The sequence below is a fragment of the Equus caballus genome, chromosome X (genome assembly GCF_041296265.1).
Source record: "Equus caballus isolate H_3958 breed thoroughbred chromosome X, TB-T2T, whole genome shotgun sequence".
Classification (NCBI taxonomy): Eukaryota; Metazoa; Chordata; class Mammalia; order Perissodactyla; family Equidae; genus Equus; species Equus caballus.
Window position 1 is genome coordinate 145,440,997 of NC_091715.1, and position 27,783 is coordinate 145,468,779.

At 39.0% G+C, this 27,783-nt stretch overlaps 1 protein-coding gene across 2 annotated transcripts in view; it reads left to right on the forward strand.

Moving 5' to 3' along the window:
- The first annotated feature begins 312 nt into the window (after positions 1-312).
- BRCC3 (BRCA1/BRCA2-containing complex subunit 3) overlaps positions 313-27,783 on the forward strand; it is a 98,294-nt gene continuing 70,823 nt past the window's right edge. Inside the window, exons 1-7 of one of the 2 annotated variants that reach the window (XM_001498791.7) lie at positions 313-523; positions 1,194-1,210; positions 2,060-2,114; positions 6,796-6,915; positions 11,352-11,439; positions 17,871-17,959; positions 19,320-19,375. In XM_001498791.7, coding sequence (XP_001498841.2) covers positions 401-523; positions 1,194-1,210; positions 2,060-2,114; positions 6,796-6,915; positions 11,352-11,439; positions 17,871-17,959; positions 19,320-19,375 — 548 coding nt within the window. In that variant the 5' untranslated portion in view covers positions 313-400. The remainder of the gene's footprint in view (positions 524-1,193; positions 1,211-2,059; positions 2,115-6,795; positions 6,916-11,351; positions 11,440-17,870; positions 17,960-19,319; positions 19,376-27,783) is intronic. The other variant, XM_003365914.5, reaches the window with a different exon arrangement.

Consider the following 27,783-nt stretch of genomic DNA (forward strand, 5'->3'; position numbering starts at 1 on the left):
GCCGCGCACGGCTCTCCTCAGCTGGCGGGCAAAATGGGCGCCGGCACTCGGGAGGCGCCTGCCCGGCGGCCTGGGCGCCGCTCAGAGACCACGTCGGCCTGCGGCCCGAGAGCGCCGCCTCCCTGCTGCCCCCGCCGCCCGGCCTGACGCCCCAACCGCGGCCGGCCACCGCCCCCCGCCCCGACAGCCACGCCTGCCCCAACCGGCACGGGCGTTTCCCAGGTGCCGCCGGGCCGGCCCCGCCCCCGCGCCCCAAACTCCGCCCCCGCGCGCCCGCCTCGCGCTTGCAGCGCCCCGCCCGCGCTCCCCAAGCCCCGCCCCCGCGGAACCCGCGCTCCAGAGCACCCGGTTGGCCAGGCCCGACTGGGCCCGAAGCGGACGTGAGCAGAGTCGGACCAAGATGGCGGTGCAGGTGGTGCAGGCGGTGCAGGCGGTTCATCTCGAGTCGGATGCTTTCCTAGTTTGTCTCAACCATGCTCTGAGCACAGAGAAGGAGGAGGTGATGGGGCTGTGTATAGGGGAGGTGAGTAGGTCAGTCACTTAGCCTGGGCGGAACCCTGCTGAGTAGTCCCAGCGTGTCCCCGGGGTGGGTGCTGGTAGCGCCCAGGGCTGCGGAAGAGGCCATAGGCAGCCCTAACTTAGATTCCTGGACAGATGCTTTAGATGGTCCTGTCGCGGGGTCCCCGTTTCCTCTGCTCGCGTTATGCTGATTCAGCCTCCCACAGGCCCCCAGCGATCCGCATAAGCCTCTGGGGGCCCTTCCTATTTCTATTTCTCTTTTAGTCTGTGGCTTTTCTTTAGATATGGAGTTGCCACCCCACTGACCAGAACGGCAAGTCAAGCCAGAAAGACATAGTATAGTGAGGACATCAGTGTATTAGGAAGCAGCTGACCACGATCAGGGCCCCCTACCTCACCTCCAGTCTTCCCTCTAGGAAGCATTTTAAATGTATCAAAGAACCTAAGAGGAGAGGGTTTCAAAGACGCAAAAGTTTCTGCTGCGTTAAGTGTTGCAGAGAGGCGAAGCAGGATGAGGAAATACTGCTTAGTTGTTTACAATCCAAAGTGAGAATTTTCCAGTCTTTCATACTGGTGTACAGGAACACACGACCTAATTTTCATATAATCTGCGTCTATCTATATCAAATAAGCATAATGTGATCAATAATGTTTTCTGCTCTTTCCCACTCTAGTTGAATGATGACACAAGGTAAGACTATATTTTTGTTCACTCATATCTCATAATCTCTATGTCATTGTTAAGTAAAAATTATGGTAATTTTGGCAATATTGTGTAGGCATTGTATTTTAAGTTACCATTATGAGTCCAGAGCTCCCTCAGTAATGCAGTTTGAATTCCACCCCAACCTTGAAGGTTGCTTCTCACCTTACTTCCTAGTAGGAGGATTTTCAGTTGAGATATGTATGACCTTATGTGAAAACTATGGTTGAGGGAACCAAGATCATGAGTGAACCTGTGAAAGCTCTTATAAGTAGTATTTTGTTGACTGATTTGGTGCTATTATTTTCCATGTTGTTGCTTGATATGTTTTATGTTCTCTCTCCCCTGAAATGACAATGAGATACTGGTAATTTTCTTTGCAACGGATAATGCGCATATTAAGAGACATTTTCCCCTTTTGACTCACTCTTCCATCTAAATTGTCCATAGCTTTCTGCCTCCCCTTGGAGGGCCCTACAATGATCTCAGAAATCCCCAGTGGCTTGAATGCTTGAGGTGGCGAAAGCTTTGGGTTTCCTTTATTTAAACTTCAAAGCATAGCAAAGTATGTGCTTCTCAAGCCCACCTCCTTAATACCCAGGATTCTTGGAGTTTAGCTTGCCTGTGAAAACTTTATGCACACAACCACTTACGCATGTGTCCCAGACTGCTTCTAGCAAATGTATGAGCACAGCTCTAGTTTCAGTTTACTTCTCCTCCTCTTCCTTTGTTTCTGCTAAGGTCTCATTGTAAAAACTGCTAATCATGTTATTTTCCTTTAATACCTTTTTATATTCCAAACCTCAGTTCCCTTTTTTTCTAATTTATCCCCAAAAGGAGTGACTCCAAATTTACATATACTGGAACTGAAATGCGCACAGTTGCTGAAAAGGTATGTGTGCTAGAATTTTGCATGATGGAAATTTGCAGTTGAGGAGGGATTTCTATACTCTGATGATCTCAGCCAGGGATTAATCCAGTTTGTCCAGGCCCACATTTGTGGTTGGGTGGGGTGTTCTCTCTGGTAAAATCAGACGAAGAATCTACTCACTAGGAATTATGGACCTAATTTTCCATTTGTTGTGAATTATTACTCCTTGATCAAGATGAGTAGTCACTGTCAGCTCTTCTCCTTGTTGTCATCTGCCTGTTTTCTGGCCCTTCTCCCACCTTCCTTGAGACTTTGGCTGGTTCACATCATTGTTATCTCTTTATCCCAAGTCTCAATATCTACTGGGGCAACCCCTCTCTTCTTACAGGCCAATTATCCATAGCTCATAGTTCTTAGTCTACCTTGACTTTTCTCCTGTCTGCACTCCCACCCCGCCTTTTCTGGCATGCTCTATCTAGCCTTTATGGTCTAGTATAATGCTTCTCAACCTAATTGTGGTATAGGACCAGTTAATCTTTTTCCAGTATGTTGCAGGCCAATGCTTTTGTAAAATACAATAAAAATAAATTACATCCTCTCCTCCCGCCAAGCAGATGATCGAGGTGTTCAAGGCTATCGTAAACAACTCCATCTACTTATTACTCCTAGTTACAGGCTTCTCCATGTTAACAACTTTGCCTCCTTTCTTTCCACGTCAAGGAAAGAAGTCTACTTCCTGTCCAGAGCAGCAGCTTCTTCAAAGACCTTGCTTATCAAATGTCCTGTCTCTCTTTCTAGTCTTCAGCCTTTTGCTGTCATCTGGCTCTTTTCCGTTAGGATACAAATGTGCTTAAATTACTCTCATTTTCAGAAAGGAGAAAAAAATAACTTCTCAATCCTCTATCTTCCTGTAGTCACTACTCTTATATCCTTCCTTTAATAGCCAGACCTCTTGAAAGAATAGGCTACAATCATTACTTCTTTACCTTCTCCAGTCAAACCCACCAAGGTCCCGTTTCTGGTTCTACTTCTCCAGCCACCTCCTCATTTCTACATCAGTGATTATTTCGTGGTGCTTATCTTAACCTTTTTTCTCATAACTCTGAACACTCATGGGATTTTTTAATTTGTTTTGTTTTTGCTGTGTCTCCCTGTTCCTCCTCCTTCCCTCCCATCCTTTATGGATTCTTCCTCCTCTGCCTCTGCCTCTGCATTAAATATTAGTATTCTCCAAGTTTCTGGCTTGGTCTCCTTCTCTTCTCAGAATGCCTTCCTGGGCAACATTACCTTCCCTATGGCTTTAGCTGCGACAGACATTGGGGTTAGACAGATCTGTCTTCATATCCTTTCTCTGATACTGTGTGAGTTTGGGCATGTTACTTCTCTGTGAGCTTCACTTTCTTTATCTGTAAAGACAGGGATAATGACAGCCATCAACCTCATAGTGTCGTTGGGAGGGTTGGATTTGGGTAATGTATGTAAAACACTCATCTGTAAAATGGGTGTAGCAATAGTACCAACCTCAGTGGGTCATTAGGAGAGTTAATTAAGTTAATACATGAAAAGCACTTTTCCAAGTGCCTGATACATGGTAGGTAGCCAATAAATATTGGCCATTCTGACTGTTGTTGTTGTTAATTCCCAATAGATGCTAGTATAAATTATCCCAAGTTCCACAACTTCACATTCAACTGCCTACTGGACATCCAAGTTTAGCTAGACACAGGCATCTTAAACTAACAGGTTCAAAACTGAACCTTTCCTCCTCTTCAAACTCACTTCTCCAACATTCTCCTGTGACAGTAGTTCCCAGGCCTGGCTGCACCTTGGAATCACCCGGTAATCTTTACAAAATTCTGTTGCTGACTCAGTTGGTCTGGGGTGAGACTTGGGCAGCAGGAAATTCTAAAATCTCCTCAGGCGATTCTAACGTGCAGCCAAGTTGGGAACCACTGCCTGCCGTTCAGAACCATTAAGCGAGATTGCTTTCATATTTGTTTCCAACACTTCATCCCAACTGCTTCTACCTTATTTGAGGTTATTATCACTTCTTTCCTCGAATTCTGCACTAGTGTCCCCACTGGTCTCCTTACCTCGAGTTGCCATCCTCCTGCTTAGGATGTGATCTTTTGAGAACCTAAGTCTGATATACCTCTGCTTAAAATTCACTGGGTTTCCCATTACCCTTAGGATGAAGTCTCATTAGTGAAGCATTCAGGGCCCTTCATAATCTCATTTTAGTTTATCTCCTTACATTTCTTCATGTTGATCCAAGTTCTAATCATGAATAGTATATTATGTCAGTTTCCAGATTATGCTGCGCTGTTTCACTCCTTGTGTCTGCTGGGTATTATGCCTGGATTTCGTCCCTCTCCTCTGCTTGACTAACTCCTTGTCTCTTGCAGTTCAGCCCAGGTGCCATCTGACTCCTTTAAGGAACCTCCTCTGACCTGTAGACTAGTTTAGATAGCCTCCTCTGTGCTATGCTGGCTCCTTGAGCAGATCTGTTACAGTGCATATCTGTTGTCTTAGAGTTGTTTACCTGTCTCTCTTCCTGGATGTGACTAGTGTATCCTGTTTATCTTTGTATACTTAGGTTCTCATGTAGTGCCTCATATATAGTGTGTACTCCAAATACGTGTTGTGTGAATGAACATACATCCCCTGCAATTGGAAATTAGTGTTACCTGCCTGTGACCCAGGGAGAGCCATGCCAGGGGATGCACACTTTCTGTAAAGGGCCAGATGGTAAATATTTTTAGCTTTGCAGGCCATACAGTCTCTGTTGCAGTTACTCAGCTCTGCCACTATAGTGCAAAAGCAGCTACAATACATAAAACGAATGAATGTAGCCAGATTTGTTCCGAGGGAGGCTGGGCAGGCCATAGTCTGCCCATCTTATGTGACTATGACCATAACAGTCTGTTCCTCAAGCCCTTTAACTACCTGTGGCTTTTAGGGACATCTTCTCAGTCCTTTGTGGTCTTAATTTTTGCTAGTTCTCTTTTGTTTCTCATCTATTCCTGGGCTGGTCTCACCATCCTATCTTGAACTTCTTTTGCTCATTCCTCTTAGGCACTGAAATCTTGTCTGACTAGAGAGAGAGAAAATTCACCCTGGGCATCAACTCTTACTAAAATACATTCCCAATCTTACTGATGTAACTTTATTTTTCAAGAGTCCATGCCCTCGTCTTGAATTCTGTGTCAATCCGTACCTTCCAAATTAGATATTAAACTTCATGAGTTCACTGACGTTATCTTTTTAGTTAGTGTTCGCATGGCATACCTTTTTCCATCCTTTTATTTTTAGCCTTTCTGTGTACTAATATTTAAAGTGTGTCTCTTATTAGCAGCATATCATTTTAAAAAAAGATCCAGTCTGATAATCTTTTTAATTGGAGTCTTTAATCCAATTACATTTAATGTAATTATTGATATATAATTTAGATTACTGTTGTCATGCATTTTAATTCTAGGGATATTTTAAGCCCCAAATGGCATTGTTATTACTATTTTGTGTTTATTCACATATTTTATTTACCCTTTACCGTAGTCTTCATTCCTTCCTTCATATCTAGGATTTTCCTTCTGCCTGAAGAACTCTTTAGTATTTCTGTGCTGATGAATTCTTTCAAGTTTTCACATCTGAAAATATCTTTATTTTGCTTTCATTGTTGAAAAATGTATTCTTTGAATCTAGGATTCTTGGTTGGCAGATCTTTTCTTTTTGCATTCTGACGTGTCACCTGTTCTCTTTAGGCTTTCACTGTTTCTATTGAGAAGTCAGCTCTTTGTCTTGTTGCTCCTTGAAAGGTCAAGTGTCTTTCTAGTTCTGCTTTTGATTCCCTTTATTATGTACTCTCTGCCTGCTAAACATTGTATGGTTGCTGGGGATAAAAACATAGCTAAAACATGTTCCCTGCCCTTATGGAACTTATGTTCTAGTAGGGGAGAAAATTATCTCAACAATAGCAGCAGTGTGTGTGTATATTATTAAAAAAGTAATATGGGAGGGGAGAATGATTAATTCTTTATAGGATGAGCCAGGAATTTATAGGCTATAAAAGAGTTCACTTCATGCCCTGTACATTTTCAATCTAGCCTTTCTTAGCCTTACTGTCTGCCATTCCACCTCAAGTTCTGTATTTAAATCAGTTGGCTAACTTGTCTCCCAAACATCTCACTCACATCCATTTGGTATCTACAGAAATTCTGTCTATACACGTGTGCACATGCACAGACACACACATGTGGAGCAATCAGGAAATAGCTACACTCGTCTGCCTTTTCTATAAAGACTTTTTTCCTAATCGAAGTGACTCCTTTCCCTTGAGCTCCTGTACTTACTATTGATTTACTACATTACATCATGTATGACACTTAATCCAAGTGTCAGCACTGTGACTTGGATTGTTGTGTGTGACAGTTTTGCACATAGTTGTAAATCAAATGATTATTAGTTGATCATTCAAAAAGTCCTTCCTTGATCTAAATATTAGCCTTTATATTTTTGTTGTGAAATGTATGTATTGAGGTTAGATGTCCTTTATTTGAAACATTCCATTATTCATGAGAAAAATGTCACTTTTCTAAAATGGCATCTTTTACCTGATAATGTAACATAATGCAATTCTGTAATTGCAGGGAGAGATGTTATTGGAGGGAGACAGAAGTAAACATTTTTGTGGATTTTCCTTTAGGTTGACACCGTCAGAATTATTCACATTCATTCTGTCATCATCTTGCGACGTTCTGATAAGAGGAAGGATCGAGTGGAAATTTCTCCAGAGCAGCTGTCTGCAGCCTCAACAGAGGCAGAGATATCCTTATTGGTTGATAAGAAGCTTTTATGTGCTCTGGGGCTTCCAGGCCAGGTTCCTCTATTTGTTGCCTTAGCTTGCTTTAGGAGATTTCAGAGGTTTTCTTCCTGGTGACTCTCCCAGTTTTCATATTTACCCCTTAGATCTAATTGCTTGGTTAATCAGAATTTCTCTCCATTTCTCCTTTTGAGTGGCTTTTATTGGAAAAATTAGGAATTTCTAACATTCTCGCTCTTAAAAAATCCCAGGGTGAAATCCTGTGACAATGAACTCTATGGGGAGTTTCCTCCTCCTTCCTCCCTACTCCCCCTCTGCCCATCTCCAACCTCCCCCGCCTCCCGCCAGTTTTCCTAATATCATTTAATTTCTAGGCCTTTCACTATCTTGGTCTCTATCCTTTGGAGAGATTCTCTTTTGAGGCTGCCTCTCAAAAAAAATGCAGTGCTGAGAACTGAATGAAATATTCCACATGAAATATAACCAAAGAATGATCAAATGGGACATTTGCTTCCTGTGATCTTGATTCCATACCTCAGCTCTAGCAAATTAAATTTGCATCAGTGGTTTTGGTAATTTATTGTTCTTTTGCATTAAGTTAATCTTGTAGTCAGTTAAAAAGTAACTTTTAAAAATAGGTAGTACACATGCATAGTACAAACTTTAGAAGGCACAAAAAGGTATACAAAGTAAGTATTACTCTCCAATCTCTGCACCCCAGTTTCCCCATGGTCCCTCCCTGGACGTAACCAGGGTTATCAGGTTTTCATGTATCCTTACAGGTGAATTCTGTGCATAAACATATGAATATTTCCTTTTTTTAAGTATTTAATACATAGGATAGCTTATGACATTACCTAACAGTGTATCTAGACAGTTGTCCACATCAATATATGGAGATGCTTCATTCTGATGACTGCATGATACAACCCTGGATGACTGTGCCATCCTCATGCAGATATTTAGGTTGTAATCTTCTACCGACAGTGCTGCAGTGAATAACCTTGTGCATACTGCATTTCACAAATGTGCGCATCTATCTGTAGGATCAATTCCTGGAGTTGGAATTGCTGGGGCAAAGGTTATAGGCACTTCTAGCTATAGCTGTTTTACCAGTTTCCCTATAGCAATGTGCAAGAGTGCCCATTCCCCTACACCCTTACAAACATTGTGTGTGATCAAAGTTTTGTTTTTGTGCTACTAGGCTCTGTAGATCAAAGTTTTGGATTGTTGCCAATCTGATTGGCAAAAAATTTTATTTCCTGCAATTTTAATTAGCATTTTTCTTATTATGAGTAAATTTGATCAGCTTTTAATTTTTGAGTCATTTGTATTTTTCTCTGAATTGTCTGATTATTTCCTTTGTCCATTTTTTTTCTTTGTTTTGAGGAAGATTAGCCCTGAGCTAACATCTGCTGCCAATCTTCCTCTTTTTGCTGAGGAAGACTGACCCTGAGCTAACATCTGTGCCCATCTTCCTCTACTTTTTTTGTGGGACACCTGGCACAGCATGGCTTGACAAGCAGTGCATAGGTCTGCACCTGGGATCCAAACTCGCGAACCCCTTGCCACCAAAGCAGAATGTGCAAACTTAACTGCTGTGCCACCAGGCTAGCCCTGCCCATTTTTATATTCATTTGGAAATCTTTTTTGTAATAATTTATAGGCACTGTATATGTTAAGAAAATTAGCTCTTTGCGATAAGGATAGTGATTTTTCTCAGCTTATTCGTGGGGTGTGTGTGTGTGTGTTTTCCCAATCAAATTGTTTTGTATTTTTATATGGTCAGATATATCAGTTTCTTCTTGTGGTGTGTACCTTTTGCTTTTTTTTGTAACTCTTTATTTTGAAATAATTATTGATTCATGGGAAGTTGCAAAAATAGTATAGAAAGGTCCCTGTACCCTTCACCCAGTTTCTCTTGAAGGTTACATCTTACACAATTTACAGTACAATATGAAAATCAGGAAATTGGCATTGATACAATGTGTGTCATTTTATGCCATCTTGTCACATGTGTACATATATGTAACTACCATAGCAGTCAAGATGCAGGACTGTTCTACCACCATAAAAATCTGCCTCATACTTCCCCTGTATACTCACACCCACCCCCTCACCCTCACCCTGCCATCCCCTGACAGCCACTAACCTGTTCTCCATCTCTATAATGTTATCATTTCAAGAATATTTGAGGGGCTGGCTGGTGGTGTAGCGGTTAAGTTCCCATGCTCCACTTTGGCGGCCTGGGGTTTTCCGGTGTGGATCCTGGTGTGGATCTACGCACTGCTTATCAAGCCATGCTGTGGCAGGCGTTGCACATATAAAGTAGAGGAAGATGGGCTAGGATGTTAGCTCAGGGCCAATCTTCCTCAGTAAAAAGGATTGGCGGTGGATGTTAACTCAGGGCTGATCTTCCTCCAAAAAAAAAATTAATAAAAATCTCAATCACAACCCTGTATAATTTTCAATATTGAATATATTTTTAAAAATGGAATGTTTGATAAGTGGAATCATATTATGTGACCTTTTGAGATTGGCTTTTTTTACTCTGCCCCTCCCCCCATTCCTACCCCTGGCAACTGCTAATCTGTTCTCCATCTCCTCATTATGAGTTGGATTTTCCCGCTGCTCTGCATGCCTGGTAATTTTCGATTGGATGCCAGGCATTATGATTTTCCCTTGTGTGCTGGCTACCTTTGTATTCCTCAACATCTTCCTGAGCTTTGCTCTGGGGTGTGTTAAGTGACTCGGAAACAGTCGGATCCTTTTGAGTCTTGCTTTGAAGATTTGCTGCGTGACACCAGAGCAGCTTTCAGTGTCAGAGTCATTTTTTTCCATGACCCTGAGGCGAGACCCTTCTGAGCACCCTGCCCGAGGCCGCCTGAATTATGAGGTTTGCCATTTTGGCCAGTGGGGGGTGGGGCAGCCACTAGTCCCTGTCCTGCTGTAGGGCTGGGCATAGTTAACCTTTCATCCTTTGGGGGAAGGGAGGGTTCCTTTCACGGCCTCCCTCCAGTAGTTTCCTCACACACTTGTGCTGATCGGTGGTCTGCAGATTGCTTCAGCAGGACCCCCTGTGGATATGCAGGGTTCTCTCCCTCTGCTGCTCTCTTCAGTCCTTTCCTTCAGAAACTCCAGCTGCCAGGACTCTCTGATCCATTTCCTAAACCCAGAGTATCTGCTTGCCTCTGCTTCAATTCCCCTTCCTGCTCTGTGGCCTGAAAGTTCTCTTAAAGGGCACACCTTGTTTGTTTCCTGCCTACTGGCCTTGCTTCATGTATATTGTCCAGTTTGTTTATTTGTTTCAGGCAGGAGGATAAGTCCAGTCCCTGGTCCTCCATCTTAGCCAGAAGCAGAAAACCTGTTCATTGGCACTTAAACAAACAAAAGCAAACTTTGCCAAAATAAAATTCCCAGAATGTAATTGTATAAAAGATGTTTATTATTGTGATTATATATTATGACTTCAAACTGGAACTTTCTCAAAATGGGGGGATGGCGGGACACACATTACAGTGACTATCTGTTAAGAATTTACTACATGTCAGGCATGATGTTGAACACCTTGGATGGATCACCTCATTTACTCTTCATTGCTGTGTGAAGTGGAATTCCTCCCAGTGTGTAGTTGAAGACATGGGCTTAGAGAAGTAACTTCTCTTGGCATTTGAAAATAAGAAAATTATTTACAAAGTATTCTTTCTCAGACTTAGTTGTATAGAAAGGATTATTTTGTTTTAATGTAAGTGATCTGCAGGAAAACGAATCAGCATTTCACCTGATAGCAGCAGCAGTCTCTGTGCAGCAACACAAGTGACAGCTTTGTGTCTCCAAGTGGAGTTCTTATCTTAAGTTAGAGCCTCAGATAGAGTTATGGGAAATTTTTATATGTAGAAAAAAGGAGGAACATATTCTTTTGGAGGATATCTCTAGACAAATGGGGAGACTAAACTGGGAGTCTTTGTTCGTTTAGTCTCTGAAACCACCCTAGTTGCTGTTGTTGACATTGGCAGCCTGCCAGAGAGAAATCAAATGAATTTTTAAAATCATATGTTTTTTTCAGTAATGGGAGTAGGATGGAGCCAGAGAGGATAGAAGATTACTCAAATTAATAATGTGACTTCCAAAGATTTAGATAAGCTTCTTTTCATATAGCACAGTGATTTAAGTATTTGAGTGATCAAACCTTAGTGAAATTGGATTAAGAGGATGTAACAATATACAATAATGGAAACAGAATGGATTCTATTTAAAAAAAAGAAACACTTTTGGCTTTACATGGGAAGTCTGAGAAATTCTGGGCATTGACCTTATTTCATTCTTTTGATGACATTAAATTGTAATAGGTTTATTTTACACCTCAGGATACATTCTGAGCCCTCATTAGCATCACAAATTTTGTTCCCATAAGATGAAAAATACCTTGACAGACACACAGGTTGGCTGAACTAACAGGTCGCCCCATGAGAGTTGTGGGCTGGTATCATTCCCACCCTCACATAACTGTTTGGCCTTCACATGTTGGTAAGTATTATGGGCTTGCAGTGTTTATTGTTCTTAGAATTGAATATTATTTTTCCTTCTCCATTACATGGGCTATGGCTATTTTAAACCAAAATTTAACTGTCCTTAAGCAGCTGCCCTTATTTTTATTTTGCTATGTTTTAAAAGTAATGATTGGGGCCGGCCCTGTGGCCGAGTGGTTAAGTTTGCGTGCTCTGATTCAGGGGCCCAGGATTTCGCCGGTTTGAATCCTGAGCGCGGACATGGCACCGCTCATCAGGCCACGCTGAGGCAGCATCCTACATGCCACAACTAGAAGGACCACAACTGAAAATACACAACTATGTACCAGGGAGCTTTGGGAGAAAAAGGAAAAATAAAATCTTTTAAAAAAAATTTTCAAAAAAAAAAAGTAATGATTTATGTCATGTTGATTGTTTTTAATAGAGATAAAATTTCAGCACTCCATTTTGACCGTATTCAGGAAATCAAGGCTAACTAAAGCCTGACAATTGGCTGGTACTCAGAAAAAAAAATGAAACTGTAACTGAAAATTGCTGATTGTTGAATATCACTGTCCAGTACACTCCCATTCGGAAGACTCAAAGGTGTGAAAAGTGCAATTTACAAAATTGATGTTTACAATCTCTGTTTAACACGTATTCCATTCTAGCTGTTGGAACTCTCAACCTACCTCCTCACTTCTCTAATCAGTATAATGTAACAAAATTGTTTTCTCTTTTTTTAGCTTTAGCACTTTTCCGAATCATGGTTGGGTGTTTTGGTCTCTTGAGAGAAGTAGAATAACTTCACTTGGGGAAAGTTAATTAACATTCTTGAGCACTTAACTATGTGCTAATGGTTTACAAATGTTTTCTCTAATCTTTATGGTAACCTGTGAATTGAAGATCTTCACAGCATTGTACTGAGGGGTAAACAGGCTCACAGGGGTTAAGTGGCAGAGCTGAGGCTTGAACCCAGGTGTCTCTTCCAGGTCTGTGCTCTTTCCACTGTGATGTTCTGTTTCTAGTCATAAGGGCTTGAGTTGATAGCAGATTCTTTATTCATCTACACTGTGGTATGAATGCCAAAAAATCAACAGCACTGCAGTCTCAGACTTTAAAGATAGACGAATGGTCCTGTGTCTAGAGTGGTGGTTCTCAGTGTGAGGAGAATCACCTGGGAGAGCTTTTGTAAAATGTACCTGACCGAAATTCATTTTTCCCAACCTGGACCTACTGTAATAACCTTTGGGAATGGGTCCTAGATGGGTATACTGTGAAAAAGCTCCTCAAGGAATTCTGGTGCATGGTCCCAGTTAAATACTGATATAGAATAAGGGAGATAATAGACTTGCTTTATTTCCTGCTGACAGAAATTTACCTGATCTGCTGTAACATAAAAGTGACAAGCCCACGATGTCCTGTATTAACTAAAAATCTATTATCAAAACAGTATTTTCAGTGGAAAAGAAAAAGTTTGAAGCTAGAACTTGCAATAACAAGAATAGAGGTGCTTTTAACTTTTATTTTGACATAATTTCAGACTTAAAGTTGAGAAAATAGTACAAAGAATTCCTGAATACTCTTCCCCAAGATTTACCAAATGTTAACATTTTGCAACATTTGCTGTGTCATTCTCTCTTTCTATATACATTTATATGTGTGTATGTACGTGTGTGTGTCTGAGTATAATTTTTTTCCTGAGAGTAAATTGCAGACACTATTCTCCTTTATCCCTAAATACTCTTTGGTGTGAATTTCCTAAACACAAAGATGTTCTCTTACATAAGCACAGTGCATTTATCAAAAGTTAGAAATTAACATTGATATAATAGTATTATTTAAATTTCTGATGTCATTCAAGTTCTTTAGTTGGCTCACTAATGTCCCAAGAAAGGTTGTTTTTATAGCTATAAATGTATTCCTGCAAAACCTTAATATCCCTGCATAAATTCTATGTTTGATCACATCTAACTTTTACCCCCAAATAATAGCTATTGTTTTCCTGCCACCATCAACACTAAAATTAGATTGGCCTCAAATTTTTCCCATGGTAATGCATTAGCTAGAAAGAAATAAGTACCAGCAACTACTGAAAGAAAGTTTGGTGCATATATTCCTGAACAATCATTGTCACTATGGTAATAAATTAGAATGGAAAAGATATAAAATCTTGTAAAAAAAGAAACTCCCTAAGAACTTAGCAAAAAAAAATTTATGAATCTCTAAAGTGGAACACCCAAAAAGTGTTCAGAATTCAGAGAATGATTGAAATTTCCTCCTGGGTAGAAGAGCCAAGCCGTTAAACAAGAACCTGGGGAGGCAGTGAGAACATCTTTACAAAAGACAGGAAAACAAGGATACTGCAGAATGTAACTGAAAAAAAAAATCAACTCTAAATTATGAAATGATTAAGGAGCCAAATGAAAATAATTTAACACAAAATAGGTTTGGAGACTAGAGCATTGAGATCTTACCTGGAAATAATAACACCTAACTAGGTAAGCAAAGGAAACAAATAACAGAAAAGGTAATAAAGGCTATGCTCAAAGACACTTCTAAGAGCATTAATTTTTTAATCTGCAAATAGGAAGTTCAGAGAGTTATCATAGCATGAGAGTGAAACACCAGCTTTGGATTCTGTTAGGGAACAGGTCTGTGTTAGAATCCTGTTTCAGTCGCTTACTAGTTGAGAACTTTTAACCCCTCTGTGCCATGGTTTCCTCTCAGAAAAGGAGAGCATGTTATCAGTCTCCGAGTTGTTAGAAGCAGTATATGAAATCATGTATATGGCATTTTGTCCCATGCTTATCACAATACCAATGATAGATACCAAAGCATTTATCTGTAAAACTCCTGAGGACACAGAGAGTACAATTAAATATTTAAAGTTGAGGGGCAGACAACATTGGAAGGGTTAACAGTAAGGATACGTCAGGTCTCTTGTCTGAGATCTCAAAATATCTGTGGTAATAAAACTATGGGTAGAACTAAAGAAAAAAATCATCTCCCAACTAAACTGTTGTTCACAATGAATACATTGTTGTGGATTTCCAGAGTCTATGGAACTTTGTAGATACAAAGATACAACTCATCTCCAAAAGCAGTTCAAGAATTGAGTCAAGCAGGGGCCCTGTATTAGCAAGCCTTGGAAAAAAATGATGAATAAAAAAGTATGTACAGTATGTAAAGTATGTACAGTAAGTACATTTAATAGGAAAAGAATTCCAAGGTATGTTAAAGAATAACAAGTTAGAAGGAGTGAAAAATTTTTTTCTTTTAAGGAAAAGGTTTAGGAAGGGAGAGGGATGTGGCAGTGTGTGTAACAAGAATTTTAATGCTTTTTATGATAAGGTAATTAGTAGAATTAGGTTAAGTTCCAGTGGGTTAAATAAGACTGTGTTCTAAGCATATTTCAGAAGGATTATTACATTAATGATTATTCAACAAATTTATTGGATACCTGTATTTAGTAATGTAGTCATGGTTTCTACTGTCTTGGACCTTAGGGTTTTGTGGGGGAAGAAAAGCAGGTAAAGTACTAAGGGGAAAACAAATAGGAACAACAATAAAGAAATAAGATGTAGTCCACATAGAACATTTGTACCAGGAAATTTAAACAGGGTAAGCACCTATGAAAATAAAAGCCTTAGGATTAAGAAATAAACACAATAATAAGGTGACATTAAAAAAGAGATACAAACCTAAAGTTTTGAACAAAAAATAATGGACTAGGTTAAGCTGTGTGGAGAAAATAAAGGTAGTAGTTACATCATTAGCAAAAGGGTGAGTAAGAGAAGATAGGTCATTCTATAATAAAAGGCACAGTAAATAATGAAACTCTAACAATGTTAAGTTGTGTTCCCCACCATAGTAATAAAATGTACAAAGGACAAAGTTTTACATGTAAGGAATGGAATGGAAACTAGTTGAAGTAGAAGAGCTTGATAACCCTCTTTTAGAGTTGTAGTCATTCCTTCAAGAGTATAAACTGAGTATTTTGGCGTTGGGTTAGGTTTGCAGCGGAAGAGTAGGGGTCAAGCACAAACACTAAGACCGTAAAACTTGATTTTAAAAGAATTTCAGACTTACACAAAAATTGCAAGAGTAGTGTAAAGAAACAGATTCACGTTAACGTTTTGCCATATTTGCTTTATCATTTTCTCTCTCTATCCGCACATACACACTATTTGAGAGTAAGTTGTAGACATGATGCTCCTTTACCCCTACGTAACTTCATTGTGTAGTTTTGAAGAGCAAGATATTCACTTCAATAACTACAGTGCAATTATCAAAATCAGGAAATTTGATACTGATATAATCCTATTATGTAATGTACACAGCTTATTAAAATTTTGCCAATTATCCCAATTCTGTCCTTTTAGCAATTTTTCCTTTCCATTCCAGGATCCCATCTCAGACCACGCATGCCATTTGGTTTCATGTCATTTTAATCTCATTCTGTACCAGTTTCTCAGCCTTTTTCTCATTTCCAAACCTCTGAATTCCCCACCTCCTCCTTTACTTTCAGCAGATAACACTGCTTCCTAGTTTAATAGAGGAAATAAGAGTCATTAGAGAGGAATTTTCTCCATTTCTCTTTACTCACCTACTTGTCACTGTGCCCACCTTCTCCTTTTCCCTCCTCTTACAATAGAGAATGTATCTTTGCTCTTAGCTAATACCATCCCTCCACTCCTTCTCTCAGTCTTTGCCCCCCACGTCCTCAAGAACCTTACACTCTTCATTTTACTTCTCTGTCCTACTTCTATATCCCTTTCTCCTGTCCTGGATTCTTCCCATCATTTATTTGTTCCTTCAGCAAATAAATTTGGGTGTCCACTATGTGTCTGGCCCTCTTCAAGATGTTGGGGCTAAAGCAGCGAAAGAGAAAAACAAGGTCTTTGCTTTCATGGAGCTTTCAAACATGCCCATACCTCACATGTTGAAGAAAACACAACAGAAAACAGTTTTCCCAATCCCACTTCCCCTTCAAATCCATCTTGTCTTTCCCGTCACCTTCACTGCCACACTCAAATGTGTCTCCATTTATGCTTTCTCACCATTCATGCACGTGCCTCACTCCACTCTAGTCTGGCTTTTAGCCCTTCACTCTATTGAAGTGGATCTTGCTAATGTCATCAGTGACATCCATGTTGAAAATCTAGTGAACTTTTTAAGTGTCCGTCTTATGTAGCATTTGATTAGAAGAGTGGGAGTGTGAGGCCAAGTGAAGACAGTGTTTCAAGGAGGGCATAATCAGGTAAATTGAGGACCAGCAATAGGTCATTGGTGATCTTCCTTTTCAGACTCAGATAGCAGTTCTTCACCACTGGTTGTGGATGAAATGGAATGGAACAAATGCTTATGAAGTACCTTTGATGTGCTAGGCATTGTGCTAAAAAAATCTTGCATTTAAAAAAAATATAAAACTCTGTGAGAGTAGGGATGATGTTTATCCTTATTTAATTGATGAGGAAATAGGCTTAAAGGTATTAAAATTTTACCAAGGTCATATAGCAGTACAGAGACCAATGCTGTATATTTTCAGCAACAGTTTGAGCCAGTATTTTCTTCACATTCATTGCTGAGTACTATTTGGCCTCACTTTTTACTTAGGAAGACGTCAGGGAGAAGTCCCAATCCAGATCAAAAGGTATGAATGCAAAGAATGTTTAAGAACATATTGCCAAACTAAGTGGGCATAAGTCACTGGACCAAACCATGCTCTGCAGTGTTTTGTTATAATACCTGATCTTTTGTATTCTTCATAAACAATGGTCTGAAGACTTTAGATCTTTAAATTTAGCCTCTGTTCAGTTTTTGGTAATCTTTTCACTAATCCTTTCAAATGTTATTTGGTGCCTGTTTATGATTTCCTTTTCAAAAATTGCATAAGCATATAGTGAGGTTTTGTTTCTACTGCCTGAAATGTTGAATTAAATTCTATTCTAATTGCTTCTATACAATGGTTTCCTCTATATGAATTTCCTCCATAATAGTTCTACACTTCCATTCTTTAGTATCAAGTCTAATATATTCACTTCCCCAGAAGCTGTCTATCAAAAAACTTATTCTAGGAAATCATTTTTAGCTCCTTCCAATGCCTGCCTTTCTCTTTGAATCCCCTTGGAAGAAATTACTAGGTTTTTGTGGGCTAACTGAAGTTTTCCATTTTTCTCTTTCTATGCCATATTTCAGAGCAGGGCTAGTCTTGGGCTAGGCGGCATAAAGTTAATAAGTTTTCTTATTTAATTGTAGACTTCGTAATATTTCCCTAACCTGGTAAAACATTTATGCTGTGACAATCATGTTGTCCTTAGGGTGTGTCCCTGTCCTGCCTGTAGAATCTGAATCCTGGGAGGATTGTATGCCACTCTTTTCTTTAAATCTTCATGTTTGTGAGATATAGTTTACTGACAGCAGATTTTTATTTTTGTTTATTTGCAGATGTTCGTACACAAGCCATGTACCAGATGATGGATCAAGGCTTTGTAGGACTTATTTTTTCCTGTTTCATAGAAGATAAAAACACAAAGGTATTGTGTGTGTGTGTGTGTGCATGTATGTGTGTGTGTGTGTATTTATACACACACACATAGAATAGAGAAAATCTTTTTGCAATTTTAATAGAGTGGCCAGGGAAGGTTTCAATGAGAGGGGTCATTGAGTCAGGACCTGAAGAAAGTGAGGGAACAAGTCTTCTGGGTTTCTTGGGGGAAGAACGTTCCAGGCTGAGGAAATAGACAGTGCAAAGACCTTGAGGTGAGTGTGGCATGTTCAGGGGACATCGAGGAAGTCATTGTGGCTGCAGCAGAGCAAGGAATACTAGGACCATATGTCCCAGTTTGCCTCTGTCAGTCCCAGTTTTACCCCATTATCTCAGGCTCCTATTCAGTTAGCACCTTTCCTTCTTGGAAATGTCCTGGTTTGGACGATAACTCATTTGGCTATCCCACAGTTAGGTCTGAAAGATAGCTGGGGACCAGATCTTAAAAGGCCTTGGCTTTGACTCTGAGCTGGGAAGCCACTAGAGTGTGACTTTATGTTTTAATGGGATGTCTCTGGCTATTGTCTTGATAATAGACTGGACGGGGGGTGGAAGTGGGAGCATGGGGAGGGAATGGATGCAGAATCCATGATATCTGTGAAACCAGTTAGGAAGATATTGCAGTAATCTATGCAAGAGATGATGGAGATTTGACCACAGTGGTAGTGGTGGAAGCAATAAGTGGCTGGATTCTGCATATATTTTGATGGCTAATAATAGTAACAAGTGCTACCATTTATCACCTATTGTATGGTGCCTACTTATTAGGTGTTTTACATATGTATACTCGAACCCTGACAATAAACCTATCAGGACTATTATCATCCATATTTTATGGATGAGCCAACTGAAGCTCAGAGAAGTTAAGCAGTTCAATCAATGGCTAGTCTTGCCATCCTCTATTTAGAGTGCTGTTGTTTGAATTTTATGTTCATGTCAAGAGGTTTTACTACGTGTCAGTTCAAAGAGAAAGAAAATTACTATTTAACATTGTAGGTATGAATTTTGTCAAGACTATCAAGTGTGTCCTGTTGTTTAGTACATTAGTTATATTCTCAGAATCTGTTAGTAATGAATATTCTTCATAAAATCACTCTTTTCCAGAAACACTAGAGTTCAGTATCTTGAACTTTATACTTCATTTGAAATGCTTTAGGCTTTGTCATCGTGAATTTATTTATTGTCACTATAAATAGATTCCACCTTTGGAATCTCTTTTAACCTTCCAGTTCCAGAGGGGCCTTTGAGTTTTAGGTTAGAGTCTACTAAATTGCTATACTTTTTTCAATATTAATCCTTCTCTGTGTGATATTTCTTTCTTTCTTTTTTTTGTTTTTGTTTTTGCGTAGACTGGTCGGGTACTCTACACTTGCTTTCAATCCATACAGGCCCAAAAGAGCTCTGAGTAAGTATGACAGAGACATATATATGTATTGGTGGGTTAATCTCCAGTCCAGGGCATTGATTGTTTTGTTTCATTTTATGTCTTTCACTGGTAAGACATTAAGAATTCTATAGTCTACTTATAGCAATTAATGTCTCTGTGAGAAGTTAAAATCTCTTTAACATCTTGGATGTTGGTGATCATAGAAGCAGTCTGTTCATTGCAATTACATCACCACAGACCTGGTCCCATATTTCCTTTCCAGCAGTTATTCTAAACTGAATTGCACTGCTGCTTTTCCTTTCTCTCGTGAATTGTAAATCAAAGACTGGGTATGCAGAGTATAGACTCTTGTGTTTGCTGTGCCATAAACTTGTTTTCAGAATTACAGTGTCTCATTTAAATGTTTGCACAGCTTAGTTTCCTCATTTAAATTCAATTCGACCTAAATTAGCAAATCTTTTTTTTTTGAGGAAGATTATCCCTGAGCTAACTACTGCCAATCCTCCTCTTTTTGCTGAGGAAGACTGGCCCTGAGCTAACATCCATGCCCATCTTCCTCTCCTTTATACGTGGGACGCCTACCACAGCATGGCTTTTGCCAAGTGGTGCCGTGTCCACACCCAGGATTCAAACTGGCGAGCCCTGGGCTGCTGAGAAGCGGAACATGCAAACCTAACCGCTGAGTCACTGGGCCGGCCCCTAAATTAGCAAATCTTAATTCAATATCTACTATATGCCAGGTACCATGGTTGGCACAATGAAAGCCAAGTTCATTATCTAATTGAGAGACAGAAGCAAAGGCTGTCTTAAATTTTTTCTTATAATTATCAATTTATTGGATGGTTTGAAATAGCAGAGTGGGAAAAAAACAGATGCCTGTCACTACAGAACTGATTTAAAAATTGTGATGCATCTAAAGAATTAAATAATATGCAGCCCTTAAAATAATACAAGGAAGCTCGGTAGTAATACAGAAATATCTCCAAGATAAGTTGTTAAATAAAGGCAAGGTACAAGAATGGTGTGTATAGCAGGCTGCCATTTGTGTAAGGATATGGAAGAGAAATATATACATGAACCCACAGCATACTTGCTTATAAAAACATAGAATATCTGGAAGGAAAGATATCAGTCACCTCAGCAGAAAGGAATTAGAAATGAGGGATGTGGAGACTTCATTGTATCCTTTACATAGCTTTGGAATGTTGAACCATACAAAAGTGTCACGTGGTCAAGGAACTTCAATTTTTACAGTTTTGCTTAACCTGATAGATGCATGTGCGTAAAAATATCACATGGTACAGAAGAACTTATAATAGTCTCACTTCTTAGAAGGAATCACTTCTAATATTCTTTTTAGTTCTTCTGATGTTTACTTTGATATCTTTAAATAATATACTTTTGACACTCTTTCTTGATTTAATAATTTTAGATATTATCTATTCTTATTGTGTTATCTTGCTCTCAAAAATAGGATTTAGCTCACTTACACTGCCCCATCTTCATTCTCCCAAATATAGTCACATTACTGCTTTTCATTCTGTTCTTCTGTTGGTTACTTTTCTAATCTTAAATAGTTTACTCCTTTATTTGTTCTTTTTCTTAATTGCAATAACATTGGTTTAGAACGTCATGTAAATTTCAGGTGTACATCATTATATTTTGATTTCTGTGTAGATTACATCATGTTCACCACCCAAAGACTAATTAAAATCAATCACCACACACATGTGCCTAATCACCCCTTTCGTCCTCCTCCCTCCCCCCTTCCCCTCTGGTAACCACCAATCCAACCTCTGTCTCTATGTGATTGTTTGTTGTTGCTTTTATCTTCTACTTATGAGTGAGATCATACTGTATTTGACTTTCTCCCTCTGACTTATTTCGCTTAGCATAATACCCTCAAGGTCCATCCATGTTGTCACAAATGGTCGGATTTCATTGTTTCTTTTTGTTTTTTCTTAAAGTATGGCACCTGAGCTAACATCTGTTGCCAATCTTATTTTTTTTTCCTTCTTCTCCCCAAAGCCCCCCAGTACATAGTTGATATTCTAGTTGTAGGTCCTTCTGGTGGTGCTGTGTGGGACGTCACCTCAGCATGGCTTGATGAGTGGTGCCATGTCTGTGCCCAGGATCCAAACTGTCAAAACCCAGGGCCAGCAAAGCAGAGCACATGAACTTAACTGCTCGGCCATTGGGCTGGCCCCTTCGTTGTTTCTTATGGCTGAGACGTATTCCATTGTGTATATATACCACATCTTCTTTATCCATTTGTCACCTGATGGGCACCAAGGTTGCTTCCAAGTCTTGGCTATTGTGAATAATGCTGCAGTGAACAAAGGGGTACATGTATCTTTATACATTTGTGTTCTCATGTTCTTTTGATAAATACCCAGCAGTGGAATAGCTGGATCGTATGGTAGATCTATTCTTAATTTTTTGAGGAATCTCCATACTGTTTTCCATAGTGGGTATACCAGTTTGCACTCCCACCAGCAGTGTACAAGGGTTACCTTCTCTCCACATCCCCTCCAACGCTTGTTTCCTGTCTTGTTAGTTATAGCCATTCTGACAGGAGTGAGGTGACATCTCATTGTAGTTTTGATTTGCATTTCCCTGATAGTGATGTTGAACATCTTTTCATGTGCCTGTTGGCCATCTGTATATCTTCTTTGGAGAAATGTCTGTTCAGATCTTTTGCCCATTTTTTTAAATTGGGTTGTTAGCTTTTTTGTTATTGAGATGTATGAGTTCTTTATATATTTTGGACGTTAACCCCTTATCAGATAAATGGTTTGCAAATATCTTCTCCCAATTGGTAGGTTGTCTTTTCATTTTGTTGATGCTTTCCTTTGCTATGCAGAAGCTTTTTAGTTTGATGTAGTCCCATTTGTTTGTTATTTCTGTTGTTTCCTTTGCCCGGTCAGTCACGGTACTTGAAAATACGCTGCTAAGACCAGTGTCGCAGAGTGTACTGCCTATGTTTTCTTCTAGAAGTTTCATGACTTCAAGTCTTACATTCAAGTCTTTAGTCCATTTTGAGTTAATTTGTGTGTATGGTATCAGATAATGGTCTACTTTCAATCTTTTGCATGTGGCTGTCCAGTTTTCCCAGCACCATTCATTGAACAGATTTTCCTTTCTCCATTGTATGTTCTTGGCTCCCTTGTCGAAAATTAGCTGTCCACAGATGTGTAGGTTTATTTCTGGGCTCTCGATTCTCTTCCATTGATCTGCGTGTCTGTTTTTGTGCCAGTACCATGCTGTTTTGGTTACTATAGCTTTGTAGTATATTTTGAAATCAGGGAGTGTGATACCTCCAGCTTTGTTCTTTTTCCTCAGGATTCCTTTGGCTATTCGGGGTCTTTTGTTGTTCCATATAAATTTTAGGATTCTTTGCTCTATTTCTGTAAAAAATGTCATTGGAACTTTGACAGGGATTGCGTTGAGTCTGTAGATTGCCTTATGAAATAAGGACATTTTAACTATGCTAATTCTTCCAATCCAAGAGCACAGAACATCTTTCCATTTCTTTGTGTCTTCAGTTTCTTTCAACAATGTTTTATTGTTTTCAGTGTGCAGATCTTTTCACCTCTTTGGTTAAGTTTATTCCTAGATATTTTGTTCTTTTTGTAGCAATTGTAAGTGAGATTGTATTCCAAATTTCTCTTTCTGCTACTTTGTTGTTAGTATATAGAAATGCAACTGATTTTTGTATGTTGATTTTGTATCCTGCAACTTGACCATATTCATTTATTTCTAAAAGTTTTTTAGTGGGTTCTTGAGGGTTTTCTGTGTATAAAATCATGTCATCTGCAAATGGTGACAGTTTCACTTCTTCCTTTCCAATTTGGATTCCTTTTATCTCTTTTTCTTGCCTGATTGCTCTGGCTAAGACTTCCACTACTGTGTTAAATAAGAGTGGTGACAGTGGGCATCCTTGTCCAGTTCCTGTTCTTAGAAGGATTGCTTTCAGTTTTTCTCCATTGGGAATGATAGTAGTTGGGGGTTTGTCATAGATGGCCTTTATTATATTGAGGTACTTTCCTTCTATACCCATTTTATTCAGAGTGTTTATCACAAGTGGATGCTGTATCTTGTCAAATGCTTTCTCTGCATTTATTGAGATAATCATCTGATTTTTATTCTTCATTTTGTTAATGTCGTCTATCACAGTGATTAATTTGCAGATGTTGAACCATCCCTGCATCCCTGTAATGAAACCCGCTTGATCCTGATGTAGGATCTTTTTAACATATTGTTATATTTGATTTGGTACTGTTTTGTTGAGGATTTTTGCATTGATGTTCATCAGTGATATTGGCCTGTAATTTTCTTTTTTTGTGTTGTCCTTGTCTGGTTTTGGTATCAGGGTAGTGTTGGGTTTGTAGAATGAGTTAGGAAGCTTCCCCTCCTCTTCAATTTTTTGGAAGAGTTTGAGAAGGATAGGTATTGATTCTTCTTTGAATGTTTGGCAGAATTCACCAGGGAAGCCGTCTGATCCTGTACTTTTACTTTTTGGGAGGTTTTTTATTACCTTTTCAATCTCCTTACTGGTGGTTGTTCTATTCAAATTCTCTATTTCTTCTTGATTCAGTTTTGGAAGGTTGTAAGAATTTATCCATTTCTTCTAGATTATCCAATTTGTTGACGTATAGTTTTTCATAGTCTTCTCTTATTTTCTTTTGTATTTCTGAGTTGTAATTTCTCCTCTTTCATTTCTGATTTTATGTATTGGAGGCTTCTCTTTTTCTTAGCGGGTCTAGCTAAAAGTTTGTCAATTTTGTTTATCTTTTCAAAGAATCAGCTCTTGGTTTCATTGATTTTTTTCTTTTTATTTTTAGTCTCTATTTCATTTATTTTGGCTCCGATTTTTATTATTTCCTTCCTTCTGCTGATTTTGGGCTTTGTTCTTCTTTTTCCAGTACCTTTAGATGTGCTTTTAGATTGTCTATTTGGGAGTTTTCTTCTTTGTTGAGGTAGGGCTGAATTGCTAGAAACTTCCCTCCTGGAACCACTTTGGCTGTATCCAATACATTTTGGCATGTTGTATTTTCATTTTCATTTGTCTCCAAGTAGTTTTTGATTTCTGTCTTGATGTCTTCATTGACTCTGTTGTTGTTCAGTAGCATTTTGTTTAATCTCCACATATTCGTGGCTTTTCTGATTTTCTCCTGGCAGTTGATTTCTAGTTTCATACCTTTGTGGTCAGAAAAGATGCTTGGTATTATTTCAGTCTTCTTAAATTTATTGAAACTTGTTTTGTGACCTAATATGTGATCAATCCTTGAGAATGTTCCATGTGCATTTGAAAAGAATGTGTATTCTGCAGTTTTTGGATAGAATGTTCTGTATATATCTACTAAGTCCACTTGGTCTAACGTGTCATTTAAGGCCAGTGTTTTCATGATCTCTTTGGATGCTCTATCCATTGGTGTAAGTAGAGTGTTAAAGTTCCTTACTATTATTGTGCTGCTCTCTGTTTCTCCTTTTATGTTTGTTAATAATTGCATTGTATGTTTAGGTGCTCCTATGTTGGGTGCATAGATATTTATAAATGTTATATCCTCTTGTTGGATTGTTCTCCTTATCATTATGTACTGATCTTCTTTGTCTCTTGTTACAGTTTTTGTTTCAAGGTCTATTTTGTCTGATATAAGTATTGCTACCCCAGCTTTCTTTTCTTTGCCATTTGCAAGGAGTATCTTTTTCCATCCCTTCGCTTTGAGTTTGTGAGTATCTTTGGGTGTGAAGTGTGTCTCTCTTTTTTTTTTTGTTTTTTTGAGGAAGATTAGCCCTGAGCTAACTACTGTCAATCCTCCTCTTTTTGCTGAGGAAGACTGGCCCTAAGCTAACATCCATGCCCATCTTCCTCTACTTTATACCTTGGATGCCTACCACAGCATGGCTTTTGCCAAGTGGTGCCATGTCTGCATCTGGGATCCAGACTGGCGAACGCCAGGCTGCCGAGAAGCGGAACGTGCAAACTTAACCGCTGCACCACCGGGCCAGCCCTGAATCGTGTCTCTTGTATGCAGCATATATATCGGTCTTCTTTTTTATCCAGTCTGCCACCCTGTGCCTTTTGATTGGAGCATTTAGTCCATTGACATTTAAAGCAGCTATTGATAAATATGTACTGATTGCCATTTTGTTAATTTTTTTCTGGGTGTTTTAGTAGATCTTCTCTGTTCCTTCTTTTCTTGCTCTCTTTCCTTGTGGTTTGATGGCTTTCTTTAGTGTTATGTTTGGGTTCCTTTCTCTTAATTATTTGTGTATTTATGATAGGTTTCTGCTTTGTGATTACCATGAAATTCATATATAATTATCTACTTATGTAGCAATCTATATTGAGTTGATGGTCTCCTTAGTTTGACCTCTTTCTAATAGCTCTAGTATTTTGCTCCCCTCTGACATTCTATGTTTTTGATATCATATCTAACCCCTTTTTTTGTGCATGTTTATCCCTTACTCTCTTATCATTGAAACAGGTAATTGTAGTGCTTTTCTCTTTTGACCTCCATATTATTTTCATAGATGGTTGATCTACGACCTTTAGTATATTTTTGCCTTTACCAGTGATTGTATTGTGTTTCTGTTGGATAATTTTCTTATTCCTATTTGTGGACTTCTCTTTTCCACCTAAATAAGTCCCTTTAGCATTCCTTGTAAGGCTGGTTTCTTGGCGATAAACTCCTTTAGTTTTTGCTTGTCTAGGAAACTCTTTATCCCCTTCCATTTTGAATGATAACATTGCTGGGTAGAGTATTCCTGGATGTAGGTTTTTTCCTTTTGGCACTTTAAATATATTGTGCCACTCCCTTCTAGCCTGTAAGGTTTCTGATGAGAAGTCAGCTGATAGTCTTATTGGGATTCCTTTGTATCTCACTTGTTGCTTTTCTCTTTCAGCTTTTAGGATTCTCTCTTTATCTTTAATTTTGGACATTTTAATTATAACGTGTCTTGGTTTGGGCCTCTTTGGATTCATCTTGTTTGGTGCTTTCTGTACTTGGATGTCTGTTTCCTTCCTTATGTTAGGAAGGTTTTCAGCTATTATTTCTTCAAATAGATTCTCTGTCCCTTTGTCTCTCTCTTCTCCTTCTGCGACACCTCCAAGACAATTGTTAGTGTGCTTACTGTTGTCCCTGAGGTCCCTTAGGCTGTTCTTCTTCTTTTTAATTCCTTTTCCTTGATTTCTTCAGCTTGAGTGACTTCCTTTAATCTTTTGTCCAGCTTGCTGATCTGTTCTTCTGTATCATCTACTCTGCTGTTGTCTCTCTAGTGAATTTTTCATTTCCAGTATTGTATTGTATTCCTTTTTTTTAATTGAGTTCATAATAGTTTACATCATTGTGAAGTTTCAGTTGTACGTTATTCCTTGTCTGTCACCATATAAGTGCTCCCCTTCACCCCCTGTGCCCACCTCCTACCCCTTTCCCTTGGTAACCACTGAACGTGTCTCATTATCTGTGTGTTTAGTTATCTTCCACATATGAGTGCAATCATATGGTGTTTGTCTTTCTCAGTCTGGCTCATTTCACTTAACATAATATCCTCCAGGTCCATCCATGGTATTGCAAATGGGATGATTTTGTCCTTTTTATGGCTGAGTAGTATTCCGTTGTGTATATATATATATATATATATATATACACCCCTTTTTCTTTATCCCGTCATTGGTTGATGGGTGCTTGGATTGCTTCCATGTCTTGGCTATTGTGAATGGTACTGCAATGAACATAGGGGTACATGTGTTAGTTTGGATTGTTGAATTCAAGTTGTTTGGATAGATACCCAGTAGTGGCATAGCTGGGTCATATCCTATTTCTGTTTTTAATTTTTTTGAGTAATCTACATCCTTTTTTCCATAGTGGCTGCACCAGCTTGCTTTCCCACCAGCAGTGTATGAGGGTTGCCATTTCTCGACATCCTCTTCAATGTTTGTTATTTTTAGGCTTAGTCAACATAGCCAGTTTAACACGTGTAAGAAGGTATCTTGGTATAGTTTTGATTTGCTTTTCCCTGATGATTAGTGATGTTGAACATCTTTCCATGTGCTTATTGACCATTTGTGTATCTTCTTTGGAAAAATGTCTGTTCATATCCTCTGCCCATTTTTTTGTCCAACTGTTTGATTTTTTGTTGTTCAGTTGTGTAAGTTCTGTATATATTATGGCAATTAATCCCTTGTCAGATATATGACTGGCAGATATTTTCTTCTAATTGGTGGGTTGTGTTTTTGTTTTGATCATAGTTTCCTTTGCCTTGCAAAAGCTCTTTAGTCTGATGAAGTCCCACTTGTTTATTTTTCCTTTTGTTTCCCTTCTCTGAGAAGACATGCTATTCGAAAAGATCCTTTTAAGTTTGATGTCAAGGAGTGTACTACGTATATTTTCTTCTCAAGGTTTTATAGTTCCAGGTTTTAC